Consider the following 20,100-nt stretch of genomic DNA (forward strand, 5'->3'; position numbering starts at 1 on the left):
GCTGGGATTATAGGTGTGTACCACTGTGCCCAGCCCTATTTTGTGCTCTTGATCCATAGGTTCCTGATTTTGTTTTGACCAATGTCAGGGAAGAAAAGCTATATCTACACTTGATCAGAAACCTGAGGAAGAAAGGCACCCGTATGGGCCAGATGCAGCAGTAGCTATGACTGACCCAACAGGAGCCATGAGCAAGAACAGAGGGACCTGGGATATTGGGCATTGACTCCTCACATCCAGTGCTGCCAAGAGACTGGGAGCCCAAGATCACCACCCCCGTGCTCACCACCGCTACCAGAGAGACACATGAGGCTATGGCTGGAAAGCGAATTCTTACTCTTGTTTTGTTTTGTGGGGTTGAACCCAGGCCTCAAACTTGTACTCCTCCTGCCTCAGTTTCTGGAGCTGTTGGGATCACAGGCTTGGACCACCAGGCCAGCTCTTTGCATTTTTGAGTCTTCCTGATTTTGATGCCCCAGGCAAGAGATTGTTTCCCTTAAGGGGGTGTCTAAACTCTTACAGCCTTCAGGCATTCATTCTTTCTAGGCATATTGGGATTAGCCTACAAGAGCAAGTCATGTGGGCCTCCTCTTCTTTTTCTCTTTCTCTTTTTCCTTTTTTTTTTTTTTTTCCAGACTGAGGGTTGAGCCTAGGGGCACTTTACCACTTTACCAGTGAGCTATATCTCTGGTCCTTTTTTTAAAATTTGGAGACAGGGTCCCCATTAATTTGCCCACATCAGCCTTGCAATCCTCCTGCCTCAGCCTCCCCAGTCATTGGAGTTACAGGGATGCAGTACCACACGTGGCTCTGTGGGCTCTTTCTTGTAGAGAGACTGTGTTGTGTTTCTATACAGTGTGTGGCCAAGGGGGACTGAAGGAGGATGCAGCCCCCCTTCTCAGCCCCCACCAGCACCTGCTCTAGAGTGGTTCTATCCCCTGAGCTGGAGCCATCAGCCCTCAGGAGCCTTGCCCAGGAGGGATCCACGGGAAGCCCCTTAGGGTCAGCTGCAGAGTGGGTACAACTGCAGCAGCGCATGGCTTGCCAGACTCGCCCCAAGCACAGGGGTCTCCATGTCCCTGCTCTGCTTGCTCAGGCTCAGGCATCATCCCAGCCACAGGAGGGGACATCTCTCCATCAGGTCACATCTGTGCCCTAAGGAGCTTGACTTCTAAGTCAGACCCATACTGAAGGCCCCTTCCTGGACACCATAATGCATTATTTTTTTCTCTACCTCAACATTAAAAATGAAGTCCCAGGGCTGGGGTGGTGATTCAGTGGTAGAGCGCTTGCCTAGCATGTGTGAGGCACTGGGTTCGATTCTCACCACATAAAAATAAAGAAATATCTAGAGTAACTCTATTCTTACTTTGGATTAGGCAGAGGGGAATGAAGGGAGGGGAGGGGATACAAGGGCAGGAAGAAGAGTAGAATGAATGGGAGATTATTTCCCTGGGTGCATACAGGACGACTCGCCAGGTGTGATTCTACATCAGGTACAACCAGAAGAATGAGAAGTTATACTCCATTTATGTATGATGTGTCAAAGTGCATTCTGCTGTCATGTATAACTAATTAGAACAAATATAAAAGACAAAATAAATAAGTAAAATAAAGGTATTGTGTCTACCTACAACTTAAAAAAAAAAACTGAAGTCCATCAGCAGCCTGCCTCAGAGGATGGTTACAAGGACATGGGAAGGACAGCAAAGCACAGGCACTGGACTGCCACACAGCAAGTGCAAGAAATCACCCACATCAGCTGTAGCCCTTCCTACTGGCTTCCAGCACTGCCAAATGGCAGCACCCTGTGAGTATGTGCCCCCTCTGGGCCTTCTCACTCATGACGTCATTGAATCATTGCAAGGCCACAATTCCCCTCCTGTGCCCTCAGTCTCCGCCTCTGGGAATTCCCAGTCTGATGGAGAAGGTAGGGTAACAAACTCTCATGGAAGTTCAAGGAAAGTAGGAGCGGGGAGGGAAGGGGCATGAGCATGGACCTACGACCTCTCATGTTTTGACCCTCCTGCCTCCTGAACCTTCCTGTCCTTTGGTGAATTGATTAGCAGATCAGAGAGGTCAAGTCCTTTCTGAAGGTCACTCAGGCAGGATGGTGCTGGACCCCTAGGCCAGCTCTCCAAAGCCCCAAGATGTGTTTTCTCCAGGCTTGCTAAAGGCAGAGGGCTCAGAACTCCCTCAAGAGGAGAGTCCCCAGCTCTGAAACCCAAACATATACAGAAACTCACATACATGTGCACAAACTCCAGGCCCACCTGGACTCTGGCAAAGAGTGGAGCCACCGAAGTTGGAGACACGCCCTTTCCCTCTGTGCTTGTCAGTGCTCTTATCACGAGAACAGGGCCCAAGACCCCGTTACAGAACCCCTGGAAGTGAGATCAGGTCTACCAGGCCCCAAGCCCTGCTCTGACCCTGCTGTCTGGATCGGGTGGTTGGAGCAGAGCAGATAAAGAGATCAAATCAGTCCTGTGGCCAGCAGCTCCCCCGTGGCTGGTAGACGGTTCTTGTGAAAGCGATTGCAGAAACTTGAGGTTTGAAGCTGGCCAGGGATGGTTACTGAAGCTGAAAGGTGCCCAAGAGGGAAACCTCCTTCATGGTCCAAGGTCTGGACATGAGTCTGGCAGGGCCAGGCCTGCAACAGCATCCACTGACCCACAGAAAGCAATACCCCTGGTCAAAGGCATCAGGTCCTGGCAGACTTACAAGCACAAATCCATCCCTTGATCTCAGAACCATGACAGGGAAGGTCACAGGACATGCATCCATTCCACAAACCAGCATTCATCTCCTTGCCAGACACTATATTAGGTATCGAGGCCACTGTGAGCAGTAAAATAGGTGCACACCTGTCCTGTGTTGACACCCACAGACCTGCAGGGAGCTCAGGCTCAAACAAATCCAACCACAGAGACACATGTATAATCACAATGATGTGAACTTTGAGGAAAAGATCTGAAAGCCTAAGAAGACCCCGCCAACCGCATTGTGTGCAGGCCATGGACCAGGAAAGGCTCCTTGTGGGTGAGACCACCATGCTCAGAAGGAGTCACCAGGCAGAGCAGAAAGGGCACTAGTGGTTGAGACCTGGAGGAGGAGAGGGCAGGCCCAGATGAGAACTGAAAGCCGGTGGGTTTAGAGCAAAGAAATAGAGAGGAGATGGGACTCGAGCAGGGAGGCAGACTGTGTGACCCCCCCTAGGTTCCTTTCCTAGGAAAAGCTGTTCAGAGGGACAGGAGGAGCCCGCAGAGGGGACTGGATGCTTGTGGGGCCAAGTCCCTCAGCCTCACACTCCCACAACCCTGGAAGGAAGGTAGAACTGTTGAGGGACTGTCCCTAGCCAGAGCCCCAGTGCCTGAGGACACCACCCCGCTTCTTCTGGCCCTCTTATCCCTAGTCTCTAAGCAGAATTGTCAACTCCTATCATCCCAAGAGTGGTCTTTTTCATGGGTCTTGTAGGTTGGCTTTGACTTTTTATTTTGCCCATTTCCCTTTCAAAGAGGAAGAGCTTGTTCATGAGACTCCCCAACTTCTGAGGTCCCCATGGCCCAGAAGTGGGTTCTGGATGTCACTTGCTGAGGGAAACGCTCACACAGACCATACAAACACCCAGCCCGTGGGGTGCCCTACCCCTGCAGTCCCAGCATGTGGCCTCCCTGCTCAGCGGGCTGTTCATGCTCATATCCCTTGAGCAGCACCCATGCCAACCATCCAAGGCTCAGGCTCCTGCCTCTTACCTTTCCTGGGGGACAACCCAGAGCCCTCCCATCTCTACATTACCTCCATTATGGCCCCCAACCCTTCCTCACTCCACCCATCTGGCCTATTGGGGTCAAGATCCTGGGAGTGGCCCAACTATCCCCTGGAGAAGGACGAGGATTTGGGAAATCCCAATGGCTGTGGAAAGGTGGCTTTTCCTCCCTGCCAGGTGGAGAGCGTGTGTGGTCCCCTGGTGTTAAGTGCACACTCCTATATGTCCTACAACATTCCTGAGCACTGGCCCAGCCTTGTGCTGGGTGCTGGATACACAGCCGCAAGCAAGATGGGGCCTGAGGTCTCCAAGGTGTTCAGCATCTGTCAGGGATGGACATGGTGACAGCGTTCCTTCAGCGCTGCACAGTACGTGCTGCGCAGGCATCAGTGTGGGATGCCCTGCCTTTAACTGAGACCGAATTTGGGGGTCTGAACAGGAAGGGGCTGAGGAAAGGCTTCCTGGAGGAGGTGATGGACCAACCCAGGAGAGAAGATGAGTAGAAGTCAGTCAGGCAAGGCGACATGTACAAGGACCCAGAGGCGAGGGGAAGACTGAAGCAGGAAACCAGGGAGCTCAGGCTGGAGTGTGGTAGGTGGTGGGAGTGAGGTGGACACTGGAGAGGTCCTGCGGGGCCTGGGAAGCTGTGGAAGGATCTGGGGATACCTGGCAGCTGCTGAAGAGATATCGTGCATGGACCCCAGAGTGACCTTGCCTACTGGACCCTGCATGGGCTGATTCCAGTGCAGCTGAGCAGCCCCTTCCCCTCCAGGTGCTCAGAGCCCAGTGCTCCCTTCCTCCCTCTCCCCAGGGACCCAAAGTGTGTGGGAAGGGGTCGGGCTTGAGGGGATGGAAGGACTTGAAAGCCTCCTGACGTGCCATTTAGTGAAGGTAAAAGGAAGGGGCAAAACACCGGTGCCCAGGACAGAGCAGAGAAAGCCGTTCACTCCGGTGTTCAGAAAACCAGGGTGTGTTGCCTGTAGGGAATTTGTGCACAATACAACACAGACAAAAGGACAGACTGCTTACCATGCTCACCACGGGGTGGCCATTCTAAACAATATTAGTGATAACAATTCTGCTCCCCAAAGAGAGCTTGGATTGATCTACAGCCCCCCAAATTGCTGCAATTGGTAAGCCACACAAGCTTGAAGTTAATGCATTCTTATTGCTTATCCTTAAATAAGCACTATGCTCTATGTGGAGGTTAATTCAGAACATTGCCAATAATTCAGTGGCTTCCACTGCTAAGTGTATTTGCTTTGAGAATAACTGTTAATGGTCCAAAAAGGTCTGAGCAGGCTTCGGTCACAGGTCATAGGTCCCGCCAACAGCATTGTGTATTCTGTTTAAACAGCTCATGTGATATAAACAGTGATGACCCAGAGATTGTAATAAACACTGTGGTTTTAATTTGTATTTAAAATGTAAAGCAGTGAATGAGTGCAAACCGTGAAGTAGTTTTAAGTATAAATCTTACTTCACTCAACAAAATATGTTACTGAGTTTTAATCATATCTTGAAGATTAAATTTATTCTTTTTGTAATTGTTCATTTAACAGCTAGAAAACAAATCAAGAAAACAGGAACTGTAATTATATATTAAATATTAAAACTACCAATACGTAGGTGTTTTTCTTTTATTTAAAACACATTTGTATAATTAAAGCATTAATCCATTTTTATTTTTTAATAGAGTAATTTTTTAGTTTTATTTCTTTATTGGCATGATTATATATACAAAGTCCAATAAAAGAAAATTCATACATTTATTTTCTGGTCAGTATTATTACTTATTTCATTTAATAAGTATCACTACTAATAATTTCAGTATATAGAGGAGGGAGGTATCAAAAAAAATAACACGGGCAGGGGAGATAGCTCAGTTGGTAGAGTGCTTACCTCATAAGCACAAGGCCCTGGGTTCAATCCCCAGCACCGAGGGGGGGGGGGGGGGGGGGAGAACACACGCCTCCAGTGACATACTCGGGTTGTAACTGAGCAAAACTTAACCCTGAGGGGAAAACTTCCACTGAGGTCCCAGTTGGCATGAAAAAAAAAAGCCCATGGGGAAGGGCAGAGGAACTGCAGCCCTCGCCCACACGCCCCTCTTCTGGTCCCTGCATGTGATTGGCCCTGACCACAGGAAAAAGCACAGGTCAAAGCAGACCACCATGAGAACCCTGCTCCCTGTAAAGGCCACACAGTGGGTGCCGAGGCTGGAAAGCTCCTCGAGGCTGGGGGCTCCATCCCTGTCCTTGGGCTCAGTTTCCAGTGCCCGACCCCAGAGAGACAGGGGCCAACAACCCTTGCTTTGGAGGCCTCCCTTCCAGGTGAGCAGTCCTGAAGGGCCTACAAAGCCCTTGCACTCACTGCCCCACACTCTTCAGGCTGATGGCAATTTCTGTCCCTGAGGAACAACCTCAAACAAGCTCAATAAAGGAAACAACAAAGCTTATTCAGCAACAATGTGGAGCACCTGCTGTGGCCCAGGCACCAGTGGTAGCGTTTCACATTTATTCTCCTAAGGATTCTATGAGGTAGAGCACAGAAAAGACCTACATCTGCCAGTAAGGAGGTGGCCTCAGACTGAGTAGCTTGCTTGAGGGGTTGATAGTGCAGTCATCCTCCCTATGTTGATCTCATTAGGCTCCTGGGTACTGACTATGGTGGCTCAGGCACCTAGTCTAGCCTGTGAGATGGGTCAAAGATGGCTTCCCAGAGGAAGCCGGAAGGAAATGGGGGCTTCCTGCTGAATCGGGAGCAGTCTGGAAGTAGGAAAATGTTACCAGCACCCAGGCAAGAGCCCTGCTGGAGTTCTGACTGGCTGGATTTAGTACCCTGCCCACATTGGAAATAAGAGAAAACCTTATGAAAAGGAAACATGAATTTAATTGCAGTTTGGCTCAAACTGGGAGGTCAGCTAATCTGCCTCTGCCTGTCCTATAGGAATGTTACAAGTTTTAAAAAATGTTTTTTAGTTGTTGATGGACCTTTATTTTTAATTATTTATATGAAGTGCTGAGAATCGAACCCAGTCCCTCACACATGCTAGGTGAGTACTCTACCACTGAGCCACAACCCCAACCCATGAATGTTACAATCTACAGCCCAGAAATACATATATGTAGATTTAGCCAGGCTATACTAGCTAGAAGTCTGTTACGATTCTGGTTTTTCTTTCTTTCTTCTTCTTCTTTTTTTTGGGGGGTGGGGGGTACTGAGGATTTAACCCAGAGGTGCTTAACCACTTAGCCACGTTCCAGGCCCTTTTAATATTTTATTTAGAGACAGGGTGTCGCTGAGTTGCTAAGTACCTCACTAAGTTGCTGAGGCTGGTTTTGAACTCACGATCCATCTGCCTCAGCCTCCCAAACTGCTGGGATGGATTACAGGCATGCGCCCCCACGCCTGGCACAATTCTGGTTTTTCACAAAATTTACTGGTGTCTGTTCAGGCTTGGGGGCCAGTTCCTCAGTTTTCAAGCTAAGCATGAGGAAAATCAGTTGCTGAAAAACAATTTTTTTCAGGAAATTGGGGAGGCTTTTAATTTCAAAGGGGCTCTGTTACATGCACAAAAATAGGTGAAGTTTATAGGTAGAAGGTCAGGACCTCGGGTCAGGATCCTGTGAGAGGATAGTAGAGCAGTGAATGAAGGGTCCTCCAGGCCCCATGGGCCAAGAGACCAGGTGCGGGCCCTACTTTTCCTTCAGCCTCCCTGTCTGCAGCTCTGCCTGCCAGGCCTGACGCAAGGGCCCAGGCCCAGCAGCACCTCCCAGAACCTGCCTCCACAGTCTGCCTGTGCAGGGCTCCTCAGTGGGCCCTTTCCTTCTGCTTGCCTCTCATCTTCACCTCAAGCAATCTATAGGTCAAAATTTCTGAGGTACTGGCCAACATGGCGGGTAGGGCTGGGCCTAGGACCCAAGGCTCTGACTTGGCCAAACCCTCGCACAACTCAATATTACTGAATAAGTCGAAAAGCAGAGCTCACTCTGAGTACAGAAACCCTGGGAAGAGGGTGACCTGGGCCACACACACCCCACCTGGCTCCAACCCAGGGCATCTGGTCTCCTGAGGACAGGGGAGGTGACCCACAGTTGAGGGACCATGCTACAATTTTAAAGATCTCTCTCCTACATTGGGATCACCATCCTGTCTCACAAGTTTGGAAACTGAGGTGCAGTGTGTGTGTGTCCCAGGCTGATTTACCCAAAGACACACAGTGGGTCAGCAAGGAACCCAGTGCACTTTCAGCACCTACCAGTGACTTTCCATCCAGGCCCCCGTGTCACAGGTTAGGGACCTCAGCTGAAAACAGGAGATAAGATCCGGGGGCCTGGGCCATCAACTGAAGCTTGTGAAAGGAGTTGCCAAAGCAAGTGGCTGTGTCAAGAGCAACTGTTGAGGCTGGTGTCGTTGCTGTGGAAGGAGGGGGCAGGGAGGGCACTGGGCAGGTTGAGGTAGATCAGGGATGGAGGGAGGAGACAAGGATGACAGGTGCCCCTGTGGGGTTCTGGAGCAGGGCCAGGGTCCTTACTGAGTAAGGAAGGGACATGTCCACCCAAAGAAGGGGCAAAGGCAAGGCAGGCTGCAGGCAAAGACAAAGTGGTGTGAGAGGAATGGGCCCTCGGGGACTGACTGGGGTACCTTCTGCATTTAAGATTTGTAAATGGGGGTTCCCCCAAAGTCACACTGCTAGTGATGGAGCCAGATTGACTCAGGTCAGTCTGAGCCCGCAGCAACAAGCTACCTCTAGTCAAGACAATAGGAAGCCAGGGTCTAAACTGCTTGCTCAGAATAAACCCACCACTGCTGTGCACTGAGGAAACACCTGGAGAAACCTAAAGCCCTGCAGGACCCCAGCTCTCTCACCCCGTGTTTTACCTGTGACATCTTACTGGGACCCCAAATAACCCCTCGAGGTATTTCAGGCTCTGCCTCAGCCATCACTTCATCTCTCCCAGGCACTCTGGAAGGACCTGGTGTGGCTGGAGAGGAGAGGGGAGGGGTCGAATCATTAATCACAATCATTCATTCACTCAACAAACATTTACTTTTGAGCACCTACTGAATACCAGACCTTGTGCTGTGTTCAGCGGGGGTGGGGGGTATACGACAGTAAGGTAGACCCAGTTTCTACCCAGATGGGGAGCAGAGGAGCCTTTCCAATCATCTGGCCCAACTCCCATTTAAGGGATGCAGAAATCGAGTCCTGCAGAGGGAAGGTGACTGGCCCAAAGCCTTGCAGCTAGGTAATGACGGGGCCTAGGCAAGTTCTCTTCTGAGGCACATTCCTCCTCAGTCATCCTGCAAATACAGATAAGGCAAGACCTGTCCCAGGCACTGCTTTGGGCCCTGGGAGAAAGACATCCCTTGATGCCATAGAAGAGGGTGAAGATGGAGCAAGCGGTTAGTGGGGAGGATGTCACAGGCTGAAAGAGGCCAGGGTGGGGTGAGGTGTTCCAATCTCACAGCTCCCCTGGAAACCAGAGGCTTTGGAGCTCCACCTCAGGGGCTGGGCTTCTGCGGCCCAGAGCTGCCCTCCCCACCCCAGAATGCAATATAAAAGTCCCTTCCTAGCTACTTCCGAAGAAGAGCAGGAGCTGGTGAGAGGTCGCCTGGGGGGTCCTCGGTGCAAGAAGGGAGCAAAGGACACCCCCACCCCGTGGAGACTGAGGGTGTCTCTCCCCAGCTGTGACTGGAGGTCTCACCACAGACATGCAGCTGCTCCTGGGCCTGGCAGGGGTCCTGGCTACACTCATCCTCCCCCAGCCCAGTGAGGGCACTGTCTCAGGTAACAGCCCCTTGGACAGCCAAGGAAGAGGGTCGGTCTGGGGGAAGGGGAATGGCGGGGAAGCACCTGGAGCTGGGGGACCTTCTGGCTCCCTTAGACCTTCAGTCCCCATCCCTCTGAACAGCCTTCCCCACGGCAGTGGAGAACTCAGTCCTTCAGGACTGCATAGCAGAGGCCAAGCTGCTGGTGGATGCTGCCTACAATCGAACCCAGAAGAGGTGGACCAGGGTCTGGGGGCTGCCTGGGTCTGCGAGGGTCCATGGGTGGGTGGCTCCAGCCAGTCAGCTCACCCAACACACACCCCTGGGCACCAGGGGACTGAGAACCTCCCTTCCCTTCATCCTTGGTCTGCCCACCCTGTCCTGACGATTCGCCCCTGGGCCGGGGCTCTACTGGGGGAGTCTGCACCTTCTTCCAGCCCTCCCTCCTCTTCTCCTGGGCAGCATCAAGCAGCGCCTTCGCAGTGGCTCCGCCAGCCCCATGGACCTCCTGTCCTACTTCAAGCAACCAGTAGCAGCCACCAAGACAGTTGTTCGGGCTGCTGATTATATGCATGTGGCCTTAGGGCTCCTGGAAGAGAAGTTACAACCCTGGAGAGCCAGACCCTTCAATGTCACTGGTATTGTGTTCCCCATTGAGCCCCCAGGGCCTGCCCTGGTCTGGAAGTGGAAAGAAGCCAGGATTCAAGGCGGATGCAGAGCCTTGGGTGTAGGGAGGAGGGACGGTAAGGGGACGGTGCAGGCCAGCTCAGGAAGGGGCTAGGACTCTAGACTCAGGACCTCGCCCACCTGCCCTCCAGATGTGCTAACAGAACACCAGCTGCACCTGCTGATCCAGGCCAGTGGCTGTGCTCCCCAGGATCAGGCTGAGAAGTGCAGCAACAAGTACCGCACCATCACTGGGAGATGCAACAACAAGTGGGTGCCAGGGGCCCCCTTCCCCACTGCCTCCCTCCGTGTCCCTGAACCCCACTAACTCCACCCACCCACTGCTACAGGAGGAGACCCTGGCTGGGGGCCTCCAACCAGGCCCTGGCCCGCTGGCTGCCAGCTGAGTACGAGGACGGGCTGTCGCTCCCCTACGGCTGGACACCCGGCAAGAGGCGCAATGGTTTCCTCCTCCCTCTTGTGAGTCCCGGTGGAGGGTTTGGAGGTTGCTTCATCCCTTTTAAATACAGGGAGTAAAACAGCCCAGAGTCAGCCAGTCAGGAATCAAACTCAGGGTCTCCCACTTGCCAGATGGGGGGCTCTGGACAAAGAAGATCACTTTCTGTGTTTGTTTCCTCATCTATAATATGGAAGAAAATGCTGCCTCAGCGAGTTAGAACAAATACTAAATAAAGTGCTTGGTTTAAACAGTCGTATAAGGACATGATCTCTTAAGGTTAGCCATAACAATATTGGATTGTTTCTTTTCTGGGAGATTTCGTGTCAAACACCTTAATCTGGCTGAATCTATAAATTTCATGTTTATCAATTTTCCCTTGCTATGTCAGTATGACAATCTGTCATCTCTTCACCTATCAATATCTATTTATAAATTCTTCTTCTATTGACCCTTCCATCTATCTATCAAGTTCTCTCTTTATTATCCACCACCTTAAAACCAGTCCACACATCTGTGACTCAGTTCTATCATCTATTGGTCTATACCAACAATTTGCTCTGTGTACCACTCTATAAGAGTTGATGAGTCAGCTGATCCAGCCCCTCTCCTCTTTACTGCTGGAATCCTTAGGCCAGAGACTGGCCTTCTAGGAATGATGGCCACAGCAGGTAGGGCTACATCTCCTGGGGCACAGGACAGGGGAGTGCAGGACAGAAGAGAAGGAGAGGCTCCATCAGCTCCAGCAGGGGGCGTGCTGCTCTCCCTTGAGTCCTGGGTTGGCTCCAGCACCGTGTAGATCAGCCGCTCAAGTTCCTTACTGATCTTATTTCCCCACAGGTGCTCAAGTTCCTTACTGATCTTATTTCCCCACAGGTCCGGGCTGTCTCCAACCAGATCGTGCGCTTCCCCAGGGAGAGGCTGACCTCTGACCGGGGCCGGGCCCTCATGTTTATGCAGTGGGGCCAGTTCATTGATCATGACCTGGACTTCACCCCCGAGTCTCCAGCCAGAGTGGCCTTCACTGCAGGCGTTGACTGTGAGAAGACCTGTGCCCAGCTACCCCCCTGCTTTCCCATCAAGGTACCCAAGCCCCTGTGGAGGGGGCAGTGGGCTGCGTGTAAGGATCTGAAACGCTGAGGCCCCATCCTGAAGGGGCTTGGGATATATTCCAGACACCAAGAAACACAGCTGGGCCTAGAGCAGGATGGTAGTAGGGCAACCTGCCAAAGCCTCAGTTCAAGCTCCATGGAGGAGGAAGTGATTAGAGACAGGCCTTGGCCATGAGGCTGATTCCAAAGGCAGAAACCTCTACTTTTGGAAGCCTTTAGGGTCTCTTGGCTTCTGCCCTTCTCTCCTCTGGGTGGTCCAAGGGTCCCAAAACTCTGGGGTGGGCGGGGATCAGGGTTCTATCCTTCAGGCCAGAAGGCAAGGAAGGTGTGGGACACTAGACAAAAAACAAAAAAGAAAAAGAATCCAAGGAGCAGAGTCTCTGCTGAGGTGAAGGGGGACACAGTTCCTCCCCATTTCCCCTCTCAAGCCCTGGTTCAGGGCCTCCTCTGCAGAGCTTTCTCAGATCTTCCTATTAATACCTTTAGCATTTGACTCTTATACAAAGCATAGCAAATGCCCCTCAGTTTGGTTTCTTAGCGGTGTGTGTTTGTACTGTGCTGCCAGTTTCTTGCCTCCTGCTCTGGGTTTTTTGTTTTTTGCTTTTTGTTTGTTTTGGTACCAGAGATTGAACTCAGGGGCACTTAACCACAGAATGGAGCCCCAGCCCCCTTTATTTCTAGTTTTTGAGACAGGGTCTAGCTAAGTTGCTAAATTGCTGCAACTGGCCTTGAACTTGTGATCTTCCTGCCTCAGCTTCCCCAGTCGCTGGGCTTACAGGCATATGCCACTGTGCCAGGTCTGTACTGAGGTTCTGGACCTTCATTGTCTCCAAAGCTCCTGGAAAGAAAGGAGCTTAGGAAATGTCTGTCCAGCTGCTCAAACTAAAGGAGCACAGGCTTAATTGTCAGAAATGAACTCTAATCCCACTTCTCCTGCCAAATGACTGTCACAGTCCCCCTCAGAGAGGCTGTTTCCCCATTTGTAAGAGGAGGCTCTAGATTGTTTGAAAAGCCTCTTTCATTCCTAACCTTTTGTGATTGTGATAAAAAGTGCTCAGGACACTCCAGCTGAAACGGTGAGCAGTAGGAGTCTGGGGGAGTCAAGGAGGTCTTCCTGGAGGGGGAGTGTCGAGCAAAGTTTTGAGGGAGATGGTGACCAAGAGGAGTGAGCCTGCTGCAGAGGGGCCCCAGTGTCACTGACTCTTCTTGCACTTCAGATTCCGCCCAATGATCCCCGCATCAAGAACCAGCGTGACTGCATCCCCTTCTTCCGCTCAGCTCCTGCATGTCCCCAAAACAAAAACAAAGTTCGCAACCAGATCAATGCGCTCACCTCCTTCGTGGACGCCAGCATGGTGTATGGCAGCGAGGTTTCCCTCGCCCTTCGGCTCCGCAATCGGACCAACTACCTAGGGCTGCTGGCCGTCAACCAGCGCTTCCAAGACAATGGCAGAGCCCTGCTGCCCTTTGACAACCTGCGGGATGACCCCTGTCTCCTCACCAACCGCTCCGCGCGCATCCCTTGCTTCCTGGCAGGTCTGACGTGGGGGAAGATGGTGTCTTGGGAAGCCATCGTGGGATGTGGGATTAGGGGACTTGGATGGGGACCAGTGTATTCACACCATAAGCATACATCTGAGCATGGTCATCAGAGAGTCAGTCAGTTGGAAGAAGTCCCTTTGCCAATCCCCCGAGTATGGCCAAAGATCCCTGACTGACTTTCCAGAGATGAGGGACTCACTATCTATATGGCACCACGACCTATTCCCAGGCAGCTCCACTGCCTGTAAGAAGGGCTCCCCTTATTTCGATCCAATATCTAGCCCTGTTGTTATTTTTCATGCTTCTGGAACTTCAGAGAAGAGCCCCTTTAATGACCCGAAAGTACCTGTTACCTACACCTAGACATTTTTCTTTTCTAAGCTAAATTTTCTTAGTTCTCCACCCACACACACTCTTGTTAGACACTGTCACCTGGTCCTTCCTCTGGATGCATAATTTGAACTCTCCTCCAAGTCTTTGCCACGGTGTGTGTGTAATAATAATGGAATTGTTTCCAGTTACTCAAGATATTCCAGTGGGCCACCCCTAAACCTCACAGAGGCTCTGAAATGCAGAAATTATCATCCTCATTTTACAGATGAGAAGCTGAGACTTAGGGAGGAGAAGCAATGTGCTCAAGAGTTTCAAATGGCAGTACCCACATGGGAAAAGCCAGTGTAGTCCCCCCGTCTCTGCTGTCCACTCTGGTCCACTGCTTTCCTCCAGGCCAGTGTCTCCAGCTCACCTTGTAAGAACTGCACATCTGTTTCCTTGGAAGAATGGAAAAGACTTCATGAGAAGTCTTTGTTACTATAACTAAGCTTATGCTAAAGGGCTTCGTCTGAAGCCAGCAGATGACTGAACTTACTTGCCTGCTTATAGGAGAGGGTCTGGACGGGGCTCTGCCCAATCCTTTCTTTCTCTTTCCCTCATGACATCCCAAAGTCAAGGTTCCCAGAGTCACCCAGGTCCCCCGCTAGGCTATAGATCTGGTCATTTTGTAGACAGAATCGTTAGGCAAAGGCCTGTCAGTCTGAGAACAGTAGCTGCCTTGTGCTCCTCGCCTGGCTCTAACTTTCTCCAGCCACTTAGGAACCCAACACCCCACTCTGCTCCCCCTCCTGGGCTGGTATTGAGAGGAGGGTGGTGGTCAGTGAGGAGCCTCATGGCACAGCCAAGGAAGATGGAGGAGCAGCGAGGGCACAGCTAGTCTCACTTCATCTCTCCAGACCCCAGGCCTCTGTCTGCCTTTGCAGAAGACTCTCTGGGCAGGGTTTCGGCAACTCTGAACTTGGGTTTTTCAAGGTGACTCTCGGTCAAGTGAAACCCCCAAACTGGCGGCCCTGCACACTCTCTTTGTGCGAGAACACAACCGGCTGGCCACCGAACTGAGACGCCTCAATCCTCGCTGGAGCGGAGATAAACTGTACAATGAGGCTCGGAAGATTGTGGGGGCCATGGTCCAGGTAGGGGACCCTGGGTCCCAGCATCTCCCAGAAAATAACCTGGCCTGAGGAGCAATCTGAGGGAGTGGCTTCCACCTTAGCACAAGCTTGGGGATGTGCTTCGAGCGGGCTGGGGCTGGGTGTCTGGGGGTGGGGGGATACCTCTGCCATGGGTTCTGCTGCTAGTTAGTTGTGACCTTGTCTATGACACTCAACCTCTCTGGGCTTCAGTATCTCATCTATCAATGGGAAATTAACATTGTCGAATTTGACATGATCATAATGACTTGCTATGTCTAAGAAACCCTTTAAAATGAGTCCATCTGAAAGCCAGGTATGGGTTGGGTGGCCATTCTGGCCACGTTCCTTGTATGTCTTCTCTCCCAGATCATCACCTACCGGGACTTTCTACCCTTGGTACTGGGAAAGGCCCGGGCCAGAAGAACCCTGGGCCCCTACAGAGGGTATTGCTCCAACGTGGACCCACGTGTGGCCAATGTCTTCACCTTGGCCTTCCGCTTTGGCCACACCATGCTGCAGCCCTTCATGTTCCGCTTGGACAGCCAATACCGGGCCTCAGCACCCAACTCCCGTGTCCCACTTAGCTCTGCCTTCTTTGCCAGCTGGAGAATCGTGCATGAGGGTGAGGTTTTCCACAGGCAAAGGGAGAGGGGGTGGGGAGCACTCCCTGTCCTGGGTGGGCCCATCTTACTGCCAGGAGGCCAGGCTGCTAAAAAGGCCACTGCTAATGTCTCCCAGGACAGTGGAGAAAAGGCAGGGCCAGCTAGACCCTCAAGCATGAACCTCCCATGCCCTGAGCAATGAGATAAGAGCGGCAGAGACCTATGTTAGCCTGGCACATTGTCGACCTGCAAGGAGCTTGCTTCCCTCCTTTAAGAAGTGGGCTTCCCTCCAAGCTCCAGCTCCCTCATGTCCACCCATGCCTCTGTTCTAACAAATATTACAAAATAAGCAACTGGCATGTGCAGCTCTGAGCCAGCCTGGCACCATGGGATGATCCAAGGGGCTTCCCAGAGGCTGATCCAATCAGTGCTGCTCTCACTCCCCGCCACCAGGTGGCATTGACCCCATCTTTCGAGGCCTCATGGCCACCCCAGCCAAGCTGAACCGACAAGATTCCATGTTGGTGGATGAGCTCCGGGATCGACTATTTCAGCAAGTAAGAAGAATCGGGCTGGACCTGGCAGCTCTCAACATGCAGCGCAGCCGAGACCACGGCCTTCCAGGTAAGGGGGTGCCTGTCTCTCCTCACAGGCCTGGGCTGCTCAGAGGGTTCAGAGAAGACCTGGTGCCTCCTTTCTGACAGGAACTGCCTACACGATGCGCAGGGGTGCAGAGCTCAAGTCTGAGGCTGATGCACCATAGCTCCCCTGGGGATCTTTGATAGCCATCCTGCCACGTCTTCCCCATCTGCTGTAGGGCCTCCAGCTTTAGGTTCACCACAGGACAAGGACTTGAGCACAGGAGCTGGAAAAAAGGAGATCAGAACTTTCCAAGTAGAGGAAAGTAGTAGATATAAAAGGCAGAGAAGGACTGCTTCAATCCCCACCTCCCTGGCAAGTTCCAAGGAGAAAAGCTACAATTCCAGGGCTACGGAAACTGGCTCCTTGCTCTGGTGGGGTGAAAGGCAAAGAGCCTAGAGGCAAAGAACAAGTGGAATAAAATTAAGGCTGCACTGGTTTTTTAAAAAAGACTTTATCCCAGGAAAGAAGAGAGAACAGGCACTGACATTGACAAGCAGTTATACCCTCCATGCTATAGATGAGAAAATAAGCTCAGACATCTAGAAATTTGCCCAAGGTAACACAAGTAAGAAGTGGTAAAAATCTGAAATTAAATTTCAAATGTCCCTCTTCTTGCCACTGTCATCCCCATTCAGCTTCTTTAGGGGAGGCCTTCAGCCTCTCCTGATCCCTACCTCCTACCTCCCTGTCTAGATAGAACCTGAGGCCCCCCCTGCCCCAGCAGATCTTTCATCATGTATAAAGCAGTCAAGGAACTTGCTACTGCCTACTGCACTTGCCAGAGCAGGCATGCAGCAGGCACTCAGTAGTTTCCTGCCTCCTTAAACTTGGGTGCGCCTGACAGCTAAGGAGCTGTGGGCGCCCCCTGCTGGAGAACTGAGATTGCTAGCCACCCAAATTGCCCCACAGTGACTTTCTGTTCCCCTCTGACACGTTTCCTCCATGACATCCCAAAAATATTACCTAGATGGCAGCTCTTGCAGTCTCCTCCCAAGTCCAATACCAAATTTGGAATAGAACAATCGGGTCTGAACTCTACTTGATAGCGAAGGGACTTTGGACAAGTCATGACTGCTTGACTTTAAATAAACATACCATAAAAGCACCTCATAGGGGCTGGGGATATAGCTCAGTTGGTAGGGTGCTTGCCTTGTAAGCACAAGGCCCTGGGTTCAATCCCCAGCACAAAAAAAAAAAAAAAAAAATCACCTCATAGTTTTTTGGGGAGGGTCCCAAGAGATATTCAAGCAACAGGGTTTAGTGATGATAAACATTGTACAGTTTTCCTTTGTTCGGCTAGAGAAGAGTGTCTGTGAGTTGTAGTTCAACTGATGATATGGGGCTGGCATTTCTTCAGGTCATGGCAAAGTTATCTCCCACTTTGTCCACAGCATATCACGTGGCTTCACCCCAGTGTAGGTTCCAAATAGCTGAGAAATCATTGTCACTAGATTTTGGGTTTCTTACACAGAAGTCTTTTTAAAAATCAATTGATATAATTAGCACACCATAAAATTTGCCCATATGAGGTACATAATTCAATGATTTTGGTATGTTGAGTTGTTCAACCACCATCATGATCTAACATCATGACATTTTTACCACCCTCAAAATGAACTTTGTAATAATGGCTACTCCCAATCCCCCCCAGCCCCTGATGACCACTAGTCTACTTTCTGTCTCTATATATTTGCCTATCCCGGACCCCTCATATAAACAGAATGACACAGCGTGTGGTCCTTTTCTGAGTAGGTTAATTTTATCCATGCTTTTCATTTGTTGGTTTGTTCACTCATTTATTTGCTCATTTATTTATTCATTATTCTACAAACGTGAGAGTTTTTTATGTTCTGGGTACCGTAACACACTAATGCACTTCCAGTCAATAATATTATTAAATTTCAGATTTGTGGTTGTGAGTTTTTAGTTGCAACAGCTCTTTATATTTAGACATATCCCTTAGTCTGATGTGCACAAAGCCCAGCTGTCTACTTGTATTTTAAATTAGAGGACAGCGATCTGGTGTTTGAACTAGCATGGATCTTCTTGTTTGGTCCAATATTGACTGACCACTGACCACAGAGCTGTCTCTGGAGAACTTGTGGGGAAAAAGATTAGTGGGAGATGAACATATCTGAGACTGACTCTCCTCTCCCCCACACAGGCTACAATGCATGGAGGCGCTTCTGTGGGCTCTCCCAGCCCCGGAACCTGGCACAGTTAGCTCGGGTGCTGAAAAACCATGATTTGGCAAGGAAGTTTCTGAATCTGTATGGGACGCCTGACAACATTGATATCTGGATTGGGGCCATTGCAGAGCCTCTTTTGCCAGGGGCCCGGGTGGGGCCTCTTCTGGCTTGTCTTTTTGAGAACCAGTTCAGAAGAGCCCGAGATGGAGACAGGTAAAAGACCCACATTAAAAGACACCATCACCAGAGGCAGAGCAGAAGAACATTAGCATTTCTAAGCTAAACAACAAAGGAAAGGAGCTTCTTTTTAGTTGCATTACACTCAAGTTCACGAGATCTAAGATCAGGAGGTTCCTTCTAGAAAGCTGGGTCTAAGGAACACAGACACTGACCCAGGCAAAGCTGACATTGCTTACGTTTCTCCTTAAATCCAGGAAAGACTTGTCAGCTTCACTGTCCTGGGTAGCAGATCCCAGAGATGTGACCATAAAAGAGCAAAATCTGGTTTACCTGTGGAAAGCTGTGGTTCAACTGCCAACTCCATATTCAGATGTCCATTTGCCCAGGTTCATATTCAGGCCTGGCCACGTAAATTACTGCCCTTAATACTGGGCAATTTATCTAATCACTGCGTCTGCTTTTTCATTTATAAAACTTGCAGAAAGTTGTGAGAAGTGAAGGAAATGCTGTATGTAAAATACCTGACACATGACAGGTGCTCATTCTCCCACATCTCTTGACCACCTGGTAGGTTCTGGTGGCAGAAATGGGGAGTTTTCACCAAAAGACAGCGCAGGGCCCTCAGCCGGATTTCCTTGTCTCGAATTATATGTGACAACACTGGTATCACCACCGTTTCGAGGGACATCTTCAGGGCCAATATCTACCCCCGAGGCTTTGTGAGCTGCCGCCATATCCCCAAGTTGAACCTATTAGCCTGGCGAGGCAAATGAGGGTTCTGCAGGTAAGGGGAGGCCTGGGATGGGTCAGGCCCTCATGTCCCTCCCTGGACGGATAGCTGAGTCCTCTCAGGTCTTTAAGCAAAGATAACAGAACTTATCACCAGGGACGGGGGCTTTTTCCTAGTGGCTTCTCAATATGCTAGTTTCTGCACTGATGGTCAATCTCAGAGCCTAGGACTTTGAGAGACAATCATGAAGTGTCCAACTACACGCAGCTTGGTCACTAATGCCCTAAAATGGTATATTCTGGATGCCCAGCAAATCCCTCACTTATGCAATTCTCCTCTTTCTAGGAGTTTATGACAAGCCCCCAACCCTTGGAGACAAGGGGAAAGATTGTGATTCTTTCTACCCCAGAGCTACTGTTTCCTGCTGGTGCTTTTGATGGCTATAGCTTAGAGTTGGCTTCATTGGCTGGGAGTGAGAGTTGGTGTTCTTAGTGGCAATGGGCCGACCCACCTTGGGAGACTCTTAAGTATTATAAATCGGTGCCATGCGCAAGGACTTGTGGGCCAGGCCATGAGGCCTCGAGGTCCCAACAACAATCAACTGGAGGGTTCCAGCTTTTCCTTCTGTTTTCCCCATCTACCACCATGACTTGGAGACTGCATAGTCACAGCATCTAGCCACCCCACAAACCTCTGTGTGCTGCAGGCTTGGCTCTGCTTCTGCCAATAAAACACTGCTGAGGGCAGGGGCTGCTGTTTCTTTGTTTGGCTGGGGAGGGTGAGGACTCAGTCCCATGCCTCACCCAGATGTTGAAGAGGAGCACTCCTAAGATGTTAGCTGGCACTCACCTTGAAGTCACTCCTGGGAGCTGAAGAGAGCTGAAAGAAACACTCTGGAGCAGGAAAAAAGGGAAAAGGGGAAGGGTCGAGGCATTAGGGCCCTGGCATTAAGAATATCGCAGTCAGGCCAGCA

At 50.8% G+C, this 20,100-nt stretch overlaps 1 protein-coding gene across 2 annotated transcripts; it reads left to right on the plus strand.

The window, feature by feature from the left end:
• The first annotated feature begins 9,393 nt into the window (after positions 1 to 9,393).
• EPX (eosinophil peroxidase) lies at positions 9,394 to 19,969 on the plus strand. Of its 2 annotated transcripts, XM_079134766.1 has the most exons (13): positions 9,394 to 9,560; positions 9,685 to 9,778; positions 10,004 to 10,179; positions 10,360 to 10,477; positions 10,558 to 10,687; positions 11,541 to 11,747; positions 12,994 to 13,312; positions 14,624 to 14,784; positions 15,151 to 15,406; positions 15,840 to 16,010; positions 18,193 to 18,430; positions 18,969 to 19,181; positions 19,473 to 19,969. In XM_079134766.1, the coding sequence occupies exons 1-12, from the start codon at positions 9,485 to 9,487 to the stop codon at positions 19,168 to 19,170; spliced, it is 2,148 nt and encodes a 715-aa protein (XP_078990892.1). In that variant the 5' UTR covers positions 9,394 to 9,484; the 3' UTR covers positions 19,171 to 19,181; positions 19,473 to 19,969. The 2 variants fall into 2 exon arrangements, with proteins under 2 accessions (XP_078990892.1, XP_078990891.1); XM_079134765.1 differs by having other exon boundaries at positions 18,969 to 19,969.
• The last annotated feature ends 131 nt before the right edge of the window (positions 19,970 to 20,100 follow it).

The sequence above is a fragment of the Sciurus vulgaris genome, assembly GCF_902686455.1.
Source record: "Sciurus vulgaris genome assembly, chromosome: 3".
In the NCBI taxonomy this organism is placed as follows: domain Eukaryota; kingdom Metazoa; phylum Chordata; class Mammalia; order Rodentia; family Sciuridae; genus Sciurus; species Sciurus vulgaris.